The sequence below is a fragment of the Drosophila novamexicana genome, unplaced genomic scaffold (assembly GCF_003285875.2).
Source record: "Drosophila novamexicana strain 15010-1031.04,08,12 unplaced genomic scaffold, DnovRS2.1 tig00004560-arrow-pilon, whole genome shotgun sequence".
Classification (NCBI taxonomy): Eukaryota; Metazoa; Arthropoda; class Insecta; order Diptera; family Drosophilidae; genus Drosophila; species Drosophila novamexicana.
In genome coordinates, this window is record NW_020825054.1 from 1,649,610 (window position 1) to 1,666,308 (window position 16,699).

General features: G+C 45.5%; 4 protein-coding genes across 5 annotated transcripts; 2 read left to right on the plus strand and 2 right to left on the minus strand.

Moving 5' to 3' along the window:
• The first annotated feature begins 175 nt into the window (after positions 1-175).
• Positions 176-8,705, plus strand: LOC115770665 (zinc finger FYVE domain-containing protein 26 homolog). The gene is made up of 7 exons (XM_030716032.1): positions 176-625; positions 1,141-2,961; positions 3,022-4,336; positions 4,871-6,561; positions 6,621-6,879; positions 6,950-8,183; positions 8,246-8,705. Exons 1-7 carry the CDS (start codon positions 545-547, stop codon positions 8,682-8,684), a joined length of 6,840 nt encoding a protein of 2,279 aa, XP_030571892.1. The 5' UTR covers positions 176-544; the 3' UTR covers positions 8,685-8,705.
• A 376-nt stretch (positions 8,706-9,081) lies between these two features.
• Positions 9,082-9,843, plus strand: LOC115770649 (D-aminoacyl-tRNA deacylase). Its single transcript, XM_030716012.1, has 4 exons — positions 9,082-9,195; positions 9,255-9,345; positions 9,400-9,632; positions 9,694-9,843. Exons 1-4 carry the CDS (start codon positions 9,153-9,155, stop codon positions 9,801-9,803), a joined length of 477 nt encoding a protein of 158 aa, XP_030571872.1. The 5' UTR covers positions 9,082-9,152; the 3' UTR covers positions 9,804-9,843.
• A 2-nt stretch (positions 9,844-9,845) lies between these two features.
• Positions 9,846-10,657, minus strand: LOC115770648 (probable ribosome biogenesis protein RLP24). Its single transcript, XM_030716010.1, has 2 exons — positions 10,512-10,657; positions 9,846-10,410 (listed from the first exon to the last, which is right to left on the minus strand). Exons 1-2 carry the CDS (start codon positions 10,590-10,592, stop codon positions 9,916-9,918), a joined length of 576 nt encoding a protein of 191 aa, XP_030571870.1. The 5' UTR covers positions 10,593-10,657; the 3' UTR covers positions 9,846-9,915.
• A 580-nt stretch (positions 10,658-11,237) lies between these two features.
• On the minus strand, positions 11,238-16,335 carry LOC115770743. Of its 2 annotated transcripts, none has more exons than XM_030716145.1 (5): positions 14,849-16,335; positions 13,264-13,950; positions 13,066-13,198; positions 11,594-13,011; positions 11,238-11,523 (listed from the first exon to the last, which is right to left on the minus strand). In XM_030716145.1, exons 1-5 carry the CDS (start codon positions 16,086-16,088, stop codon positions 11,339-11,341), a joined length of 3,663 nt encoding a protein of 1,220 aa, XP_030572005.1. In that variant the 5' UTR covers positions 16,089-16,335; the 3' UTR covers positions 11,238-11,338. The 2 variants fall into 2 exon arrangements, with proteins under 2 accessions (XP_030572005.1, XP_030572006.1); XM_030716146.1 differs by lacking the exon at positions 14,849-16,335 and adding an exon at positions 14,011-14,177 and having other exon boundaries at positions 11,240-11,523.
• Positions 16,336-16,699: the final 364 nt, after the last annotated feature.

Here is a 16,699-nt window from a genome sequence, read left to right on the forward strand (position 1 = left end):
TGAAATAATGGCCTCTGAAGAGTTGAACTATAAATAGTTATTAAATTCAAAAAAAAGTAAATGTATTGTCAAATTGCGGCACACGCATTTTGTGTGAATGTCAAAATGTTGCTAGAATGTGTTAATGGCAATAAAGTTGTTCAATGGTCATAATAGTTGTTGTTTTTGCTTGAATGTAATACATATTGAGCTGTTTATCGCTCGCCATTGTTATTGAGCACTCTAAGCAGCGCTTTATTGGATCTGCCCAACTCTGACTACGGTAGTAATATGCAGGCGTCGCTTATCACTTGTTGTACCGCCAGTGAAATTCGCAGTTGCGCCCTCAACAACATCAGCAACAACAAGGGGACAGCTGTAAAGAAAACAAAAGTGGCTCGCCGTACAATAGGCAAATGTAATCAGCGAATGATTTACAGTCAGAGGCACTTAGAAGCTTAAAGTCGTCAGTCGCCAGTGTGCAATGAACTCCGCTTGACGCAGAGCCGCAAATACACAATATCAGCAAAACCAATCAACAGGTGTCCGAATCGAGAGCTCCACAATGGCAATCCAGCAGCAGCAGAAACAGGCACTGCAACGGCTTTTGGACTTAATACCCAGCGAAGAGGAAAAAGTTGTGCAGGTAAAAACGGGCATAACAATATTTTATTTGGTATATGTATTTAGCTTATAAGCTGACCAGCTCAAGGTGAATTTTGTTTATTTTTTTATAAATACCAGCTGGCATTTATAAGCCTTGCCTGGTAAATTGTGTTTGAAGCTAATTGGATGGTATGAAAAAAGTTGCACACTGATCAAGATCAAGATACAATTATGGGTATTGGGCTGAACGCTTATTATTTTTTAAGTCATATATATATATAGTCAGTCAGTCAATATATATAGTCAGTCAGTAGATAATACCAAGAAACTGAAATTTATAAACACCCAAAAAAAAAAACCATCAAGATTTCTGTATAACTATTTTATTAACCTCCTTTGTTATCGACTCTAGCATTGCAAGCGCCTTGTTGTCCCCCTTTCGAAGCCTTAAATTGTCGAATTGAAAGCGTTGAGCAATGAAAAAGTACAGTTTGCATTTCAGAGACCATTTTCTGTATTTTATTAATTTATTTTAATTATTTACTCTTATTGTAGTCGTTTATCCAATGTCTGGGTGGAAGCGGCGCTCAGTCACATAAGGAGCGCTTGCAGGCGCTGCTAATTTCCACGCCCTATCCGACGCTGCAAATACTCCAATTGCTATATGACCAGTCCAAGTTCTATATAGGACGCATTATTAGCGCAGCACTTAAACAGATGCTAGATGATGACGCACACAGCGGCGCTTCAACTGCGACACGTTTCCTCAGCATGCTGGCAAACTTTCCACAGCATATATTGGAGACGGAAACAGTGCAGCAAAGGCTGCTTGAGCGTCTACTAAGTGATTCATGGGGCAACAATGAGCATTTAATGCTAGCACTACTGGCTCGCCAAGATCCACAGTTGCTAAACACGGTTTTGCATAAGCAACAGCAGCAGCTGGAATTGTTGTGCGGCAACGCAGCGCCCACAAATCAGCTGGTTCTGCACCTGGCTCTAAAGCAACGGGTGCACTTTATGCCCCGACTGTGTCAGCAGTTAAAGAACTTTGAGTGCATTCAGGATCGCACACTACGAAATAATTTACTCATACTGCGTCTGGCCAACGAGTTTGCATTGGGCACACAGACGCTGGACGAATTAGCTCAGCTGGACCAATTATTGGCCGGCTTTGATATAGCTGCAGTTTCCGCCGAGCTGCAGTCTGTGCAACAATTCTTCTTTGCCGACTTTCAGCGGCTTTGCGTGTTGCTTAAGTTTTTACAACAGCAGCGAGATGGGAATGCCTGCAAGACCATCAAAGTAAATGCACTGTTGCGTGCACCAGGTGTGCTTTCCTTGATCTATGAGCATGGCATTGAGTGTGACAAGGATCAGGTGATTCAACTTATTGAGGAAACCTACAAATGGCAACAGCAGACGCCAGCGCTTAGGTGCGTGCGTGCTGAGGAGCTGGTAACATGGAGTTACTACACAGCGCTGTGTCAAGTTTATAATGTGATATTGGAGCTGCACGATTCCACGGTAAGGGAGGAGCTGTTGTTACTCTCCGCTCAACTGCGTCAGCTACATGACCTGGGAACGCTCTGCTCACTGCTGGAGGATATTTTCCAACTTGTATTTCTGCGCTGGGAGCAGCTGCAAAATCTAAAGCAGTGTGGTGGAAATGCCGATATCGGCGATGAGGATGATGAAGACGATGAGCAGTATGTGGACGATGATGCCAAGCCTCCGCGTACGAACAATGCCACTACTGCGCCGAGACGTCGCTATGGCTTCATTTGTCGTGCTCGAGCTTTATATGCGCTATTTAGCTGCCTGAAAAGCTTTGTCACTAAGAAGCTACACACACAGGATTTCAAGTACGCAACCGAGGAGCAACAGCGCGCCTTTCATCGTCTGGTAGATGCGATCAGCGAGACGTTGTGGAAGTTTAGTGTTCTGCAAAAGATTGAGCAATCGCTAACGAAGGTAACACCAGCTTCAGCCTGCCGCTTGGAACCGGAGCAGATGCTGCAGCTGATACAAATGCATAGTCATGGGCGTGAGAAAGCCTCCAGCGATGATGAGAGTCGTGAGCGCTGCTTCCAGGCGTCCAGTATAACGCGACGCAAGGCACGCCGGCAACGCCGTGCGGCCAGTTTCAGTGGCGCGGTGGCTACCAGGTCGGCTGATGCGCCAACACTTGAACAGTGTCGCGCTCGTGCCCAGCAGCTGTTGCTAAGCGGCGGTGCAAGCAACAAGGAACCACAGATGACCGTGGCACAGTCCCTAGAACGCTCCATCATCCCCAAAATGCTAAGCACTCCCGAGCAGTTGGCCATTCTGGCGCTGGCGCTAAAGAACTTTAATGATGTCAAGTACATAATAGAGGTAAGCTCTTTGGGATAACCAAAGATATTCCATAACTAAACAATATTTGCTTGCTTTTAGACCTTTCACCTGGAGCAAAGTCAGCTGAGTCGCGAGCTGCAATTCATGGAGCATCAGCAGTTGATCAAGCAAAAGCTGGCCAACATCTATGCCAACTACGAAGCCTTGGCTGTTGAGGGCAAGTCCATGAGCAGCAGCGCCACAACCACCACCACAGTGGAGCAAATCAAAAGTGTTGCTGCTAAGGGCTTTGAGCTATCCAAGATAATCAGCGTGGTGGATAACTTTGCACAGTCGCAGAAGCTGCAACACGCCGCCGAACTGAAGGCACTGTTGCAACGGCACAGCGCCAATGCGCAGTATAGCTTCCTGCAGCAATTCCAGGAGCGCAATCTGAATGCGCTTATTGTCTGCGATTTGATTGTGAATCTACGTTTCAATCGAGAGATTACAAGCAATCTTTTACTGGTCATACGACGTCAACAGCAGCAGCAACCACAGCAGCAGCAACCAGCGCTCGACAGTTCAAGTGAAGGTAGTCCACGTGAGATTGGCCCCATGTACCTCTTAGAGAATCTCTGCGAGTGCATGCGTCTCCTGGAGCGCGCTGGCCGGCAAACAGCGCTAAGCGACATGCTGTGCCAGCATAGCTATGTTCTGAAGCCCGCATCACTGGCGCTGCAGCTGCAGCGGGAAGCCGCCTTTCAAACGCTCTACCAGAAATTGTCCTCTGACTATGCTCATTCCAGGGAGTTGCGTGCCCATGCGGCGCTCTTTCAGCAGCTGAAATCTCGGCATAATTACTATGCCCGCTTTTGTAGCTACGTGCAGCAACTGGCCCGTTTGCTGCAGCTGCGTGATCCAAATCTAGAGTATCACAACACGCAGCTGTTGCGACACGATCCCTACCAAGTCATTGGCGAGCTGATTTACGAGTGCGACATCACGCCGTTGGAAATTGAAGCGAATGTGTCTGCATTGCATCTGAATCTGGTGCATGTTATAGCGCTCAACATATGCCCACAGCTGGCGGATAGCGCTCGCAAACAGTCGCCGCGTTCGGTATCACCACAGAAACAGGAATCCATTCACAACTACATTGCGCAGCACAACCAGCTGCTGGCCCAATTGTTGCAGGCGGTGCAAATGTGCGATCTTTCAGTGATAAATGAATCCGAAACTAGCTTGAACTTTAACTGCCTGCGCCAATTGATGCAACTGCCCGAAATCACGACGCTTGCGCTTATGCATCAAGAAAATCCAGTTATGGCTGCTCTGCATGCCTACAAACTGGATAGTACTACGCTGGAGCATTTGGAGATCAACAAGGAGCTACAGTTACGCATTCTCCTGCTGGGCATTGGCGGACAGGTTGGTAAGTATAGAAAATAATAAGCATTATTTTTCTAATTATTGGGAGGAGACTCTAACAGCCTTTCTTATTCCCATTATTATTTATTACTATCTAAAAACTCATATAGAGCTAGGTGCTGCCCGAAGTTTCTTTTGCGGTAGAGGTGTTGGATTCCTTTAATCTCACATTATGTAACTACATAAAGTTATCTCTATATATGCACTTTTATTTAAGAGAGGGAAATTTTAAGTTTTGTCCGATCAGCTTCTAAATCAATTTCCAAGATATTTGTGAAAATCCTTGAGAGCTTTGCCCAATTTTTCCAAAATAGGAGAGATGTTGACTCCAACCTTTGGTTCTTTATTCAGTGGACTTAAAGCTCATTTCCAAATACATTTGTAAAATATAGCTTGAGAGTTGGATTTCAGGGTAGTATGGACATATTTAAAGTCCCAACGGGCGCGAAATGTGTCGAAGAATGATCTGTAAAATTAGAAGCAAAAAACAAGTATCAGATATTCAATCATAATGAATGCTTATTCTTTCTTTATGCAGAACCAGCCCAGCAGATGAAAGCCCGCATCGATCTTTTGATTAGTGAGTTGATTGCGGAGGATCCTAGGCACATACAACTGGCTGTGCATATGCATGACTTGGGCACACGGGCACAGCTGCTGCAGCAGCATATCACCAAAATATCAAGCAGTCAATTGGCAAAGGAGCTAATAGAGCGCACCTTGCAGCATCGGGCGGCGGCGCATGGTATTCCGCAAACACTGCGCACTCAATTGGAGCACACGCTTTCGGACATTAGGATCTATGCGAGAGTTTCAGCACTGCTGGAATTTGAAAGCTGGCCGCAGGCCTATGACTTTGGCCGTCAGACGCCGAATGTGATCTTCGAACAGTTGTTGCTGGGGCGACACTACGAGCTGTGTTGTGAATGGTGCCGCATGGTGCAGCTTACGGATTCAGCTGGACAGCAGCGTGTCTGCCTGCTGACATTACTGGATACGCTTCTGGAGTTGCGCGATGAAGATGAGGTGGATGTACACTTGTTGCACATTGCGGAGCTATTTCCAGTTACGGTGCTGGTCAACTTTTTGGACACACACAAAGATAAGATGCGTTCGCTGCCGCTGCTGCAATGGCTGCTGGACTATTTGGAGCGACATGCACGCGATCCGCGGCCCTACCTCAATTATCAACTGTCACTGGATCTGTTGCGGCAACTGTCTAACGATGAGCGTCTTCATTTCTGGCCACTCTTACGCTATCCCTTATTGATTGTGGAGCAGCTAGTCATGAATACACGCTTCGAGCTGCTCGCCAAACTGCTGGAGCCGGCGCGTGCAAAGCTGGAACAGCGTATGCCTCTAGGACCCTGTGACTACTGTTTTGACAAGCGTGGTCATGCCTACGATCTTCAGAGCAGCAGCAGTGGCGGTTGCGGGAAGAGCTCCGGCAAGCTGCGCTTTCAGCTGGGTCAGACCAGTTCGGAAGCATTTATTCTGCTCAACTTCAATTCGTATCAACAGGATCATGTTGTCAGCAACGAATGCCTGGATTTGTTGTTGCGCATATATGCCAGCAAGGCACTGGACTATCATATAGCCAATGTGCGCATTGGAGTCGCACCAGAGCCGGGCTCCTTGGGCACTGATGTTCAAAATTCACTGGACTCTCTGTGCGGCGCTTTTCAGGTGCCCAAACAGGCACCGACCCGCGAACAGTGGATGCCCGATGAGGAGGCAAGTCACTGCATGTGCTGTCGTCGTTCCGCCTTTACCATGCTAATGCGACGCCATCATTGTCGCCGCTGTGGTCGTGTCGTTTGCTCTGCCTGCTCTGCTCAGCGTATGGTAATTCCAGAGATTTACGGCGATGTCGAGGTACGTGTCTGCAATGATTGCTGCGCACCGGCCGCAGCAGAGAAACCCTTGAACGTCAACGAAAATTCTGCAGTCATTCCACGCTCTTCCTCGTCCTGTCCAACGGACGCCTATAAGTGGCGTCTTAGCGGCATCATCACTCATGACAAGTTGCTGCGCGAAGAATTCTGCTATGAGCATGCGCCCAGCGTGGCGCTCAGTCTATCCATATTGCGGCATCATTTGGACCAGAAACAATGCGTGGACCTCTTATTATTTCACTGTCGCAAGCTGGAGAAACTGATTGTGCCCAATCCAGAGGTGGACTACGAGCTTGTTGCCAAAATGATGAATTGTCTAGCATTGGCAGCTAAGGTAAGATGCAGCATATTTTAATTTGTATCATTTAGTTCATGTTTCTATTGCTTTTCTAGGTACGTGGCGCGCCGGCCGAATTTGAGACCATACGTGAACATTCTGAGATCATCATGGCGGTGGTACAGCAGGGCTGCGAGTCCCTGATACCAGCCGGACCACTGAACAATCATAGTCTACGTCAGTTGGCTGATGCGCTGGTCGAGGCGGAGCACTGGAAATTAGCACTGGAGGTGCACCTAAAGTGGGGCTACGCTACTACTGGTGTGATGGCGGCGCATGGCTTGGCCTGTTTGCGCGCCGGGTGCTACGATGCAGGTGAGCATTGGATATGCTATGGCAATGATTTAGCTATATATTTCGGTCAATCAACCAATATTCTTTGTAGCACGTGAGAAATTTGCGCATTGCATGACCCGTCTGTCCACTGAGGAACAAAACAGTTGCATATACAAAGACATTTTTGGAAAGGAAATAGTGTTGACAGAAGCGTCAAATAACCCACCCATACCCAAGAAACGGCCGCAGCGTGGACCTGCCTTGCTGCAGGAGATACTCCAGCTGATTGGAACACTGCCACAGACACACCCACAGCCAGAAACGCTGCAGCGGGCTTCGCTCATACGTAACTCGAATAGCTCGCTAGCATCGCTTTTCTCGCGGCGCCGGGAGCCGTACGTTGTACAGACGCCACTCCGGGAGCCAGCGCTAAACGTAATCAACGCGCTAGCCAATCTTAAATACATCTCCAAAGGTCAGTACGGTGAGCCGACTGTGCGCAGCGGCGCTGAGGATAATCGTCAGTCACGCACCTTTGAGGAATCTCTGCATTACGTGCTCACCTATGGTAGTCATGCCGACATACTGCAGTTTCTAATGCAGCGTGACGAAGTTCGCGCAGCGCTGCGTTACTGGCAGCATCAGCAACTAGTATCGGAACTCTTTATACAGCACATATTCCAAGTGTCATTGGCCGGGGGTCGATTACCGGCGCTGATCGGGGAACTGCAGCAACTGGATCCCGATTCGCAACTAAGTGCTTGGCGGGTGCCGCTGCTGCAAACGTGCCGGTATTTGGAGCAGCACCAGCAGCTCAATTCCCTTTATCAACTCCAGCTCCTGCTGAAGGATTATGTACGCGCGAGCATGACGTGCGTCAAGTTTTATCCACTGGACTGCGATAACTTTCAGAAGTTGCATGCAAATGCTCAACATTTAATTTCAGCACATATGCATTTGCAGGGTGAACTGGACTTGGCTCAGTGGGAGCATCTGCAGCGTGAACAGCAGCTGGCGGGCAGTAGACGTGCCAGCGCTGTCAGCTGTAATGTGGGCACCACTTGTTTTGCTATGCAATTGGATGCACGTTCTCTGAATGGTCACATCAATACAATACGTCGCCAAATGGAACTGGCAAAGTTTTTGGCACAGTGCGAACGGGAGCAGCCGCCAGAAGTTGGAGGATTGGTGTGCACGCTACAAATCCTCAAACAGATTCGACTCGAGGCTCCGCGCGGCACTTTGCCAACATTGTTTGACGGCGTTGCAGACAAGATTCAGCTGTGCATGTTGGTGTTGTTGTGCGGCAAGAATATAGACGAGGGTTTTGGCTTGGCCTACGGGTATGTTAAGAGTTTTTCGTCTATCCCATCATCGGCTGCATGCTTTGGTCTCTCTTTCACAGCATTATGCAAGACTACAAGTTGGTGCCCATGAAGGTGTTTTGCGCAACTGCAAAATATTTGGCGAAAAATCAACGCCTCGCCGAGGTGGAGCGTCTGCTGGACTGCATAGCCAGCAACAATGGCAGCAGCAGTGCTGCAGAGGCCGATGAGCTCCTATCAATTGCCGTCAATGCCGCTGTGCACAGCAATGAGCCAGAGACGAAGCAGATACTGGACAAGCTGGTCAAGCGTATTGGAAACGTGGAGCTTCGCATATCGTCGTACATATTCATAGGTCAACTAAAGTCCGCGTATTTGCTGGCCAACAAGCATGAGCGTCTGGCAGACATACGCAAGATCTTGCGGCAAGCAGAATTGACCAACCAAATACATATTAAGAAATTGTGCGAGAAAAAACTAAACATAAATTCAACTCCAATGTCGCCAACGCCACTGTGATAACATATTCAATCAGGCAATATATATTTTAATTTTATTATTGCTAGCTTTATTTAAATAATCTAGTTGTAGAACGATTGATTTTAAAACTTTCCAAAAGCCAATGCGTTGGTCAAGTATTTCTTACTCGTTGCTCAAAGACCTTCATACAAAGTACCAAATTATAATCATATATAAATATTGTCAATTTATTGTATTTACCATCTTATTGTAATAGTATGTGATTTTTATTGTTTATTAAATAAAAAACATTGTTATTCAAACCAAAAAAGTAAGCCACCAACACGTTGAACTTATTGAAATGCATCTTTTTGTATGTATATCGATAGCTGCGAAAGCCGATACCTCAGAGCTAATCGATAAGCATAATGTTTGTGTGTACATCGATAACTGAGACAGCTGAGTGCACCTGCTTATGGGAGATAAATTCAAGTTGCAGTATTGCACTTTAGAAAAACTTCAAACTTAATGCGGGCTGTAATCCAACGTGTCAGGGCCGCTAAGGTCACGGGTATGCTGCAAAATTCCTTTAATGTTGTCTGTTATATGTCTACTGTGATCCTCTTACAGTACTAGATGAACTAGTGTCGTCTATTGGACCTGGACTCTGTGTGCTGGTTGGCATTAAGTGTAGCGATACGACAACGGATGTAGAATACCTGTAGGTAAATATCTCATTAGGAGACAATATGTCAATTTTTGACTGAGACTTTAGCGTGCGTAAGATTCTCGCGTTACGGCTGTTCGAGGACGATGGAAAACGCTGGCAAAAATCTGTCAAGGATTTGCAGCTGGATATTCTATGCGTATCCCAATTCACACTGTACCATAGATTGAAGGGCAACAAGCCAGACTTCTCAGCTGCGATGAAGGGTGAAGATGCTAACCAGCTTTATAATCATTTTTTGGATCGGTTACGACAATCTTACGATGCGATCAAAATCCAAGGTAATCTTCCTCCAAATATCCGCCGGTTTGTTATTTTAATTGTTGCATTTTCCAATGTCAGATGGCAAGTTTGGCGCTTACATGCAAGTGCATATAGAGAATGATGGTCCGGTTACCATTGAGTTGGAGTCACCCCAGCCGAAGCATTCCGAGGAATGTGTGGATAAATAGAAGGTTTAGCTAACTTTTGTAATAAATGTATGTCAACAGATATGCACCACGGGATTTTTAACATTTATTCTCCGCAGTCACTTAAAACTAAACCTTAATTAAGATAGAATTCTTAAGATTCTAGCATCTCCAAGTCTCCCTCGCCAAGACCCTCTTCCAGCTTCTTTTCTAGTTCCCGTGCGTCGACATACGTAATCTTCTCCTCTGGCAGGTCTTCATCCATAAGTGCTGCCTCTTCGGCTTCTTCCTTGGCACGGCGCTCCTTCAAGCCTGCGGCCGGTGAACGTATAAGTGACATGTTGCGTTGCACGTCCTTCACGTCCATTTGGATCTCGACCTCGCGGCCCTTGCGTAGACGCTCCATAACAAAGTGATTCTCGCGACGCTGCTTAATCTCTGTAACCTTTTTGATAGCTCCAATGGCCTTCTGCCAAGTATCGCGATTATATTTGACGGGCACATTGCGACGTTTCTCGAACTCGAAGCTGGGATCAATGGTCAGCTCCTTGCCATGAGCCTTGCGATATGCCTTTGTCCATGCTACCTTGCGTGGGTTCTTCTTCTTTTTAAATGCCTTGTGACATTTTCCACGACAGAATTTGAAGATCTACGAATAGCAAAGGCAAACAGTATGTACATTAGTACCATGATATGTTTACGCATACAAATGGGAACGTTTCGGATTCAAATGGAAGAATTGGTACTTACCTTACAATCGTTGCGTACAAAATGTACTCCGTGCCCGGGATATATCTTGCTAGAGCAAAAATAGCACGTATCAATGCGCATCTTTACAAATTATGAAAATAACTTGTAAAAATAAAACGCAATGCTGACAACACGTGCGCTGCAAAGTAGGAATAACTGCAGAGCTGCAAATCGATATTTTTAGTGTTCGTTTAATATCGATAGCAATCTCGATTAAACATTTTGATTTTCCAAACATCCGTTACCTTAGCAATGCAGCGGATACCCGATAAAATTTATTTTCGTAAAACTCCCATTAATAGCTTCAAATTTTTCTTCGAAATTGGAGGCAGACCATAAGCTCATAAAATTATGGAGGGCAAATCGCATCAAAACGACTGTACAGCTTTAAATTAATTTGAAAAATTCTAAAAATAACGGCATAGTATTATAAGCCGTTAAAGCCTTTTTCATATTTAACTAGCTTTAAGATTTCTGTATATTTATCATATACATTCTTTTAAGAAATTATGTTGACATTATATTTACATATTTTCCATATAAAATATGTAAAAACTTTTTTCGCTATAAAATACGTAAAAAAAAAATTTTAAAATAATGTAGTTTAATTTTCATGTTACCCTGGAAAATATGAATATTTCGCTTTGTCAAAAGAGTTTCTTGGCATATTGTAGGTGTATGTATATATGAATGACTGCAATAATTGATATTCTAAAGCGAGAATACCTTAGAAGGTTTTATTGTTCAAAAATGTATTGATATTCTTATGACTTTTCAACGAAAACTATTATGGTAAGTTATACTTATAACTAAATGATCATCTCCTTTTACACGTGTGTAATATCGGACGCCGATTCTTGATCCTTTAGAGTTTGCTTCATATTGGCTACTTTGTTGAGTTTAGCAAGACGTTTTAATATTTCCATCTCTTTAATGAAGGTAGCAATTGATTCTTTGGTCGTTGACATATTTGCATCTTTCAGATCGGGCAAATTGTCTTCTTTTTCGAGTTCTGCAGATTATTTAAATAATTCAATTTAATTCAAAGTTATTGGTACTACTTATATAAAAATAATGCATACCATCAATTTCGGCTTCAATATCGTTGAGACGATTCATCAACAGTGATTGCTGCACCTTCACGTGCTCTATTAAACGGTATTGGCACTCTTCAGGATCAATTGCAGCTTCCGGTTGCGGCACATGCGGCCAATCTGTCTGTTCGGTTTTTGGGCGCTTGACAGGTGTAGTCGAGCTGTCAGCCTGATCTTCGTCCCATTTCTTGGCCCACAGATATAGTTTGGGGTGGCAGCGATTGCGAGCAATATTGATCTTGACCAACAAAGAATGCATGGAACGTTTAGCATCTAGTAAATTACCAGTAAGTGTGTGAGATCGCTTTAAGAGCTCGAACTTCTTAGGTGCCTGCGGATTGGGCGTATGATAGCCAGCCACTGGCAATTTACCCTCGAAGAGCCAGTCCTGATCGTGCTTAAAACGCATTGAATCGCGCACTCGCTGCGGATTGCGGCAAATATAGCAAACATATTTATCCGGTACGTCCGACTCCTTGACAATACCATTGCAGGCGCCGTGTTGCCAGCACAGGCACAGCTCACACTGTATCATCAGACCATCCTCTTCCCCATATTCGCAAATGCAATTAATAATCTCTTCCTGCCTCATACGTACAATACGTATCAGCTCGCCGTTCTCCTTAATGTACTGTGGCGTCTGGCTGGCCATTGGCGGCGGCGGTGGTGCCAGTGCTGCATTTATATCCACCTGATCGTTGGAGGACGGTGTTGACACCGGATCTATATGAGCTGGCGAACTAGCCGGCGTTCCTGAAACAGCTACGCGCCGCTTTTTAGCATCGTTACGAACCTCTGAAGTGGGCGTGTTGAAAGGCAGTCGTGTATCTTCAATATCTACGCCAGAGGTTGGCGAATTGTGCGTTTTGCTTGCCGCAGGCATTTTCCCGTGCGACACATTTGCATAGCGGCGCTGAGTCCGTTGCCGGCTGCTCTTACGGGATCCAGAGGACCGCTTACTAGAAGAAGGACGTGCACGTTTGGCTGAGCGATTGATTGTAGTCGGAACAACTGGTGTACTGGCTTTAGTGGGCTCCTGCGGAGTTGGAGTTGGCGCAACTTCAACTGGCGATGGCTCACTGGCCGGAGTTGCCGCAGTTTCTGGCGTGACACCTACTGCTACCGGATTCACATTTTTTGGTGTCGTTGGCGTGTCTGTTTTGGGCGATAGCAATCGATTGCTGGGCGAAACAGTTGGTGATGTATCACGATTCGTGGGAGATGTTTCGGTGCCAGCTGGTTGGCGTCGGAAGGAGCGGGATTGCTGTAAATCCTGTTGATGCAGCTTGGCAAAGAATTGCTGGTTGGGTATTTGGTTCTTTGGCGTCTGCTCGTTTTGGTCAATTGATGAGGGATGCGTACGCTTAACGGCCAGCTCCTGCATCTTTGGACAGTGGCTGACGTGCCTGTAAAATACAATAATAAACGAACAAACATTTATGTATCTTTCCTTAACTCACTGTGCGAATTCCTTATGGTAATGTCGTATGTGTATTTGCAGAAAGTCCTCCTTGCGATAGGTTTTGCCGCATCCTTCACGCGGACATACGAACAAATTGTCAGTTATCTGTACCTTCAATCCGCCAATGAACGCTGCAATATAAGGAAAAAATAGCTTAGTTATCTAGTAAACGTTTTGTTTTGTACAGACTACTGACCGTAACCATCTTCCACCAGCACGGCTCCTTGCTCATCCACGCCCAGCGCAGAGCTGGCTTCGGCCGCTTCAGCTGTGGGCGCCACCGTCTCACTGGCTTGGGCATGCGGCGATGGTGACATCAATTCGGCAGGTGGCACCAATGAGGCCACCGGTGTTTCCATATATTGACTATCCTCGCCAGCGCCGCGGCGTGTAGCCACCGCTGATATGGGAGTTGATGTGGATGTGGCGGTTGATGATAACTTGCTATTGTTTTGATCCTGCGCTGCTGCTGTGGTGTCCAGAGACACATCAAGTTGCTTCGGCTTGGCCGGCTGCTGTGGACTGTAGTCGTGCGTATAGACATATGCATTGATATCCTTAGCGCGTCGGCGATGTATACTAAAGTCATATACATCCGGATTGTAGACGAGGCCCTGTGACTCCAAAAACACCTTTAGATCGGATTTGGAGCGAAAACGCTTGCCACTGGGCGACACCAGAATGACATCCCACTTGCCTAGCACATTGGAGCGCTGATACATGTGCTTTATCCAGCCGGGCGGCAGTCGCCAGTCGTGCACAATTACAGTTGGCTTCTGGTGCTCTCCCACAATCAGAAAACCTTCGGTGCCAATTGGCTGATCATTCACCCAGTGGCAAGTCCATTCTCCATCGTGAGGTATATCGGGCAGTCCCAGAGCAGCTGCAAATGTACAAAAAAAGCAAGTTAAATATTTCTACGAATACTTTTGGCGACAATTACTAGAGCAGGAGAATTCCATTTATTTTGTCGCTTATTGCCAGTGTTGCCAAAACAAAAAAAGAAACTATTGTCAAGTTTCAGGGCCCACTGTCAACCGAAATGCAACACCACAAACGCAGCTGGCTCTATGCACAAAGTTTACACAAATTTTAAACAAAGTTTTCGTGACCACATAGTCAAATATGTAAACAGATATTTCTCAGCTCCATTTGCCCAACATTTTATATAAAATCGCCTTTTATAGAAAAATTCTACATTTTACCAAAGTAGATCTGAAAAAATAAATATAATTGTACACAAATATTTTATTGTATATGCAGACAACATTTTAAATCAAGAACAAGCTGTTAACGTATTAATTTTTTTTACGGCGTTGTAAGGAAACTTGGCCGATCTTTCGTTTGGGTGCTATATTTTAAACTGGTTACGTATTCGTGATTTTGGATGATTTTTTATTAAATAGTTTTACACAAATATTAGATCTGCAACCGATTGCTCGAGTGGCAGCTGCATTTAATGAGCCCATTTAATGGTTTCGAGATATTTAAGAAATACCTCTTAAATGTTGTCCAACTAACTTTGGCTTTGGGTCCTCTGTAATGATAATAAGTATCACAGACTATTCTGTTCGGAGACTTCCAACAATTCCAACTATCTTTTTGTCTGAAGAGATTTATTTGCCTACTTACTGAAATATTAAGCAATATACTAAATCTTAAGCTAGTGGCACGTATGATCAAACAATATATTTAATCTTTAGCCAATGAAAGTCATGATTTGAAGGCACATGCCGCTAAATGTAAATACATACTGTGTCAGGTTAGCTTTGTGAACATACCCAAATCCAAGTTGGACATATCCAGCAGTGGCCAGTCCTTGCGTTGAGGTGTCAACTTGCTCTTTTTGTTGCTGGTTACTGCAGCGCCTGTACTTGGCCTTTTGAGTGTCACCCCAGTTGGAGCGGTGGAATCTGTTATGGACGTTTCTGTGTCTGGCTCTGTGGTAGCTGCTGACAGCTGGCGGGGCAATTTGTTCATATGCACGGCACGCACGTTCTTTGTGTAGCCATCGTCGAACAGCACCTCGTACGTGTCGTTTCCCAGCAGTTTCTTGATGGTGCCAGGAAATTTTCGTGGTCCAGACCACCGTGCCATGCACTTCTCCTCTAGCTCGAAAATGGGTAGTACGCGTGAACTAATGCGCTGCCGCAAGCGCTCCGATTTGAAAGCGATCCATTCCTGGTAGCTGCCGCTTGTCGACGGCGACACCTTAAGCTTGCTGTTGCGTTCGAAGCGGATTAAGAGTGTCTGCTCCGATTCGTTGACTTCAACAATGCGTGCTGGTAGCCAGGCGCCATCGACGCTCAGCGCCTCTAGGCGGGCTCCAATTGTCATGTTTGTGGGCGAACCATATTTAGGTGGCGTGGCAGACAATGGTGAAGAGGTGCTGCTGCAAGCAGGCTGCACCGTTTCATTGGCCGAGTCTGTTGAACGGGCTGTTACTTCGGGTGCGGCATTATCTGCTGTGCTCTCAGCAGCGGGTGTGGCGATTGAGCTCGGAACGGATGCTTCCTTAGCTGCCTCTTTCTGGCCTCCTTCAGCCTCAGCTTCGGCTTTGGCGGCTGCATCTGCTGCAGCGGCTGCTGCTGCATTACGCTCAGCCGTTTCAGCCAATATTTGAGCAACAATTTGATCAACAGTTGCCTTAATGACGTCTTCGTTATTGGAACTGTTTGCAGCACCGCTAGCCCCCGCGCCATCCATAGTCGCCTGTTGCAGCGCACGATGATCGGCCTCAATCTCGGCGGGCTCCATTTTGCCCCATGGAAAAACGGTGGGAAAGACGCGCGGCTTCAGCAAGTACTTGCCATTGCGTATTGTATTAAAGTCGAGGCGTCGAAAGTGACGTGAGCACACAAGCACACTCTTCGTAATCTGGCGGTCCAAACTTATGCGCGAGTTTTTGATCCAAATGGCACGTATTACAGCGTCCATCGGAAACGAGTGGTAAGTGACGCCATGGTGTTCCACGAGACGCGACGTAGAGGGGCAATCAGCAACGCAGCAGCGGCGCCCCATTATGTTCTCTTTTTGTTTGCACTTGGAATATGGTCAACACAATTTACACCGATGCTGTTTCTCAGGTCGATTTCAGCGAAATACGCAATATTAACAGAACGTGTGCTCTCAAGTTTTCACTTTTGACTAGCTTACTGCGATTGTGCTCGAATGATACGTACACTTTTTTGTACAATTTTCATTTTGTAGCATTTATGTTAGACAATTAATTGACAGCACAGCTTGTTTTTGCGAGTAATAATAAATTTCGCCGTGAAAAATTTAATTTAATTGAAATAAATAAATCGTCCAAATAACCAAGCGAGTTGAAAGCACGATTAAAATGAGTAACAGTGTTGCCCCACAATATTTTGTGGAGGTCGGTTGATTACAATTTGTCAGTCTGTGGTAAATTTATTGCGAAGAGGGGAAGTGTCATAGCAATCAGCTTTGCCAAATGTTTCATATTTACTGAAGTTCAAACTGAAATTTCAGTTTCATGTTATTTAAGTTAAAAATAAAGTTTATCGGCATAATAATTTGAGTAAGTTGGTTAAATGTAACCTTTAGTGCTCCTGTATAGCGCACAATATGTTGTTTATTAATGTTAATTTTCTGGAAAGTGCAATTAA

What these genes read in the sequence shown, in the direction of transcription:
- LOC115770648 (XM_030716010.1), bottom strand. Translation starts at nt 10,592, where the DNA reads ATGCGCATTGATACGTGCTATTTTTGCTCTAGCAAGATATATCCCGGG. An exon ending in TTGTACGCAACGATTGTAAG is followed by an intron (nt 10,411 to 10,511) that starts GTAAGTACCAAT and finishes TGCTATTCGTAG; the next exon opens with ATCTTCAAATTCTGTCGTGG.
- LOC115770649 (XM_030716012.1), top strand. Translation starts at nt 9,153, where the DNA reads ATGCGGGCTGTAATCCAACGTGTCAGGGCCGCTAAGGTCACGG. An exon ending in ACAACGGATGTAGAATACCT is followed by an intron (nt 9,346 to 9,399) that starts GTAGGTAAATAT and finishes CTGAGACTTTAG; the next exon opens with CGTGCGTAAGATTCTCGCGT. An exon ending in CGATGCGATCAAAATCCAAG is followed by an intron (nt 9,633 to 9,693) that starts GTAATCTTCCTC and finishes TTCCAATGTCAG; the next exon opens with ATGGCAAGTTTGGCGCTTAC.
- LOC115770743 (XM_030716145.1), bottom strand. Translation starts at nt 16,088, where the DNA reads ATGGGGCGCCGCTGCTGCGTTGCTGATTGCCCCTCTACGTCGCGTCTC. An exon ending in GCTGGTGGAAGATGGTTACG is followed by an intron (nt 13,199 to 13,263) that starts GTCAGTAGTCTG and finishes CTTATATTGCAG; the next exon opens with CGTTCATTGGCGGATTGAAG. An exon ending in TATTGAAGCCGAAATTGATG is followed by an intron (nt 11,524 to 11,593) that starts GTATGCATTATT and finishes AATAATCTGCAG; the next exon opens with AACTCGAAAAAGAAGACAAT.
- LOC115770665 (XM_030716032.1), top strand. Translation starts at nt 545, where the DNA reads ATGGCAATCCAGCAGCAGCAGAAACAGGCACTGCAACGGCTTTTGGAC. An exon ending in ATGTCAAGTACATAATAGAG is followed by an intron (nt 2,962 to 3,021) that starts GTAAGCTCTTTG and finishes GCTTGCTTTTAG; the next exon opens with ACCTTTCACCTGGAGCAAAG. An exon ending in CGCCGGGTGCTACGATGCAG is followed by an intron (nt 6,880 to 6,949) that starts GTGAGCATTGGA and finishes TATTCTTTGTAG; the next exon opens with CACGTGAGAAATTTGCGCAT.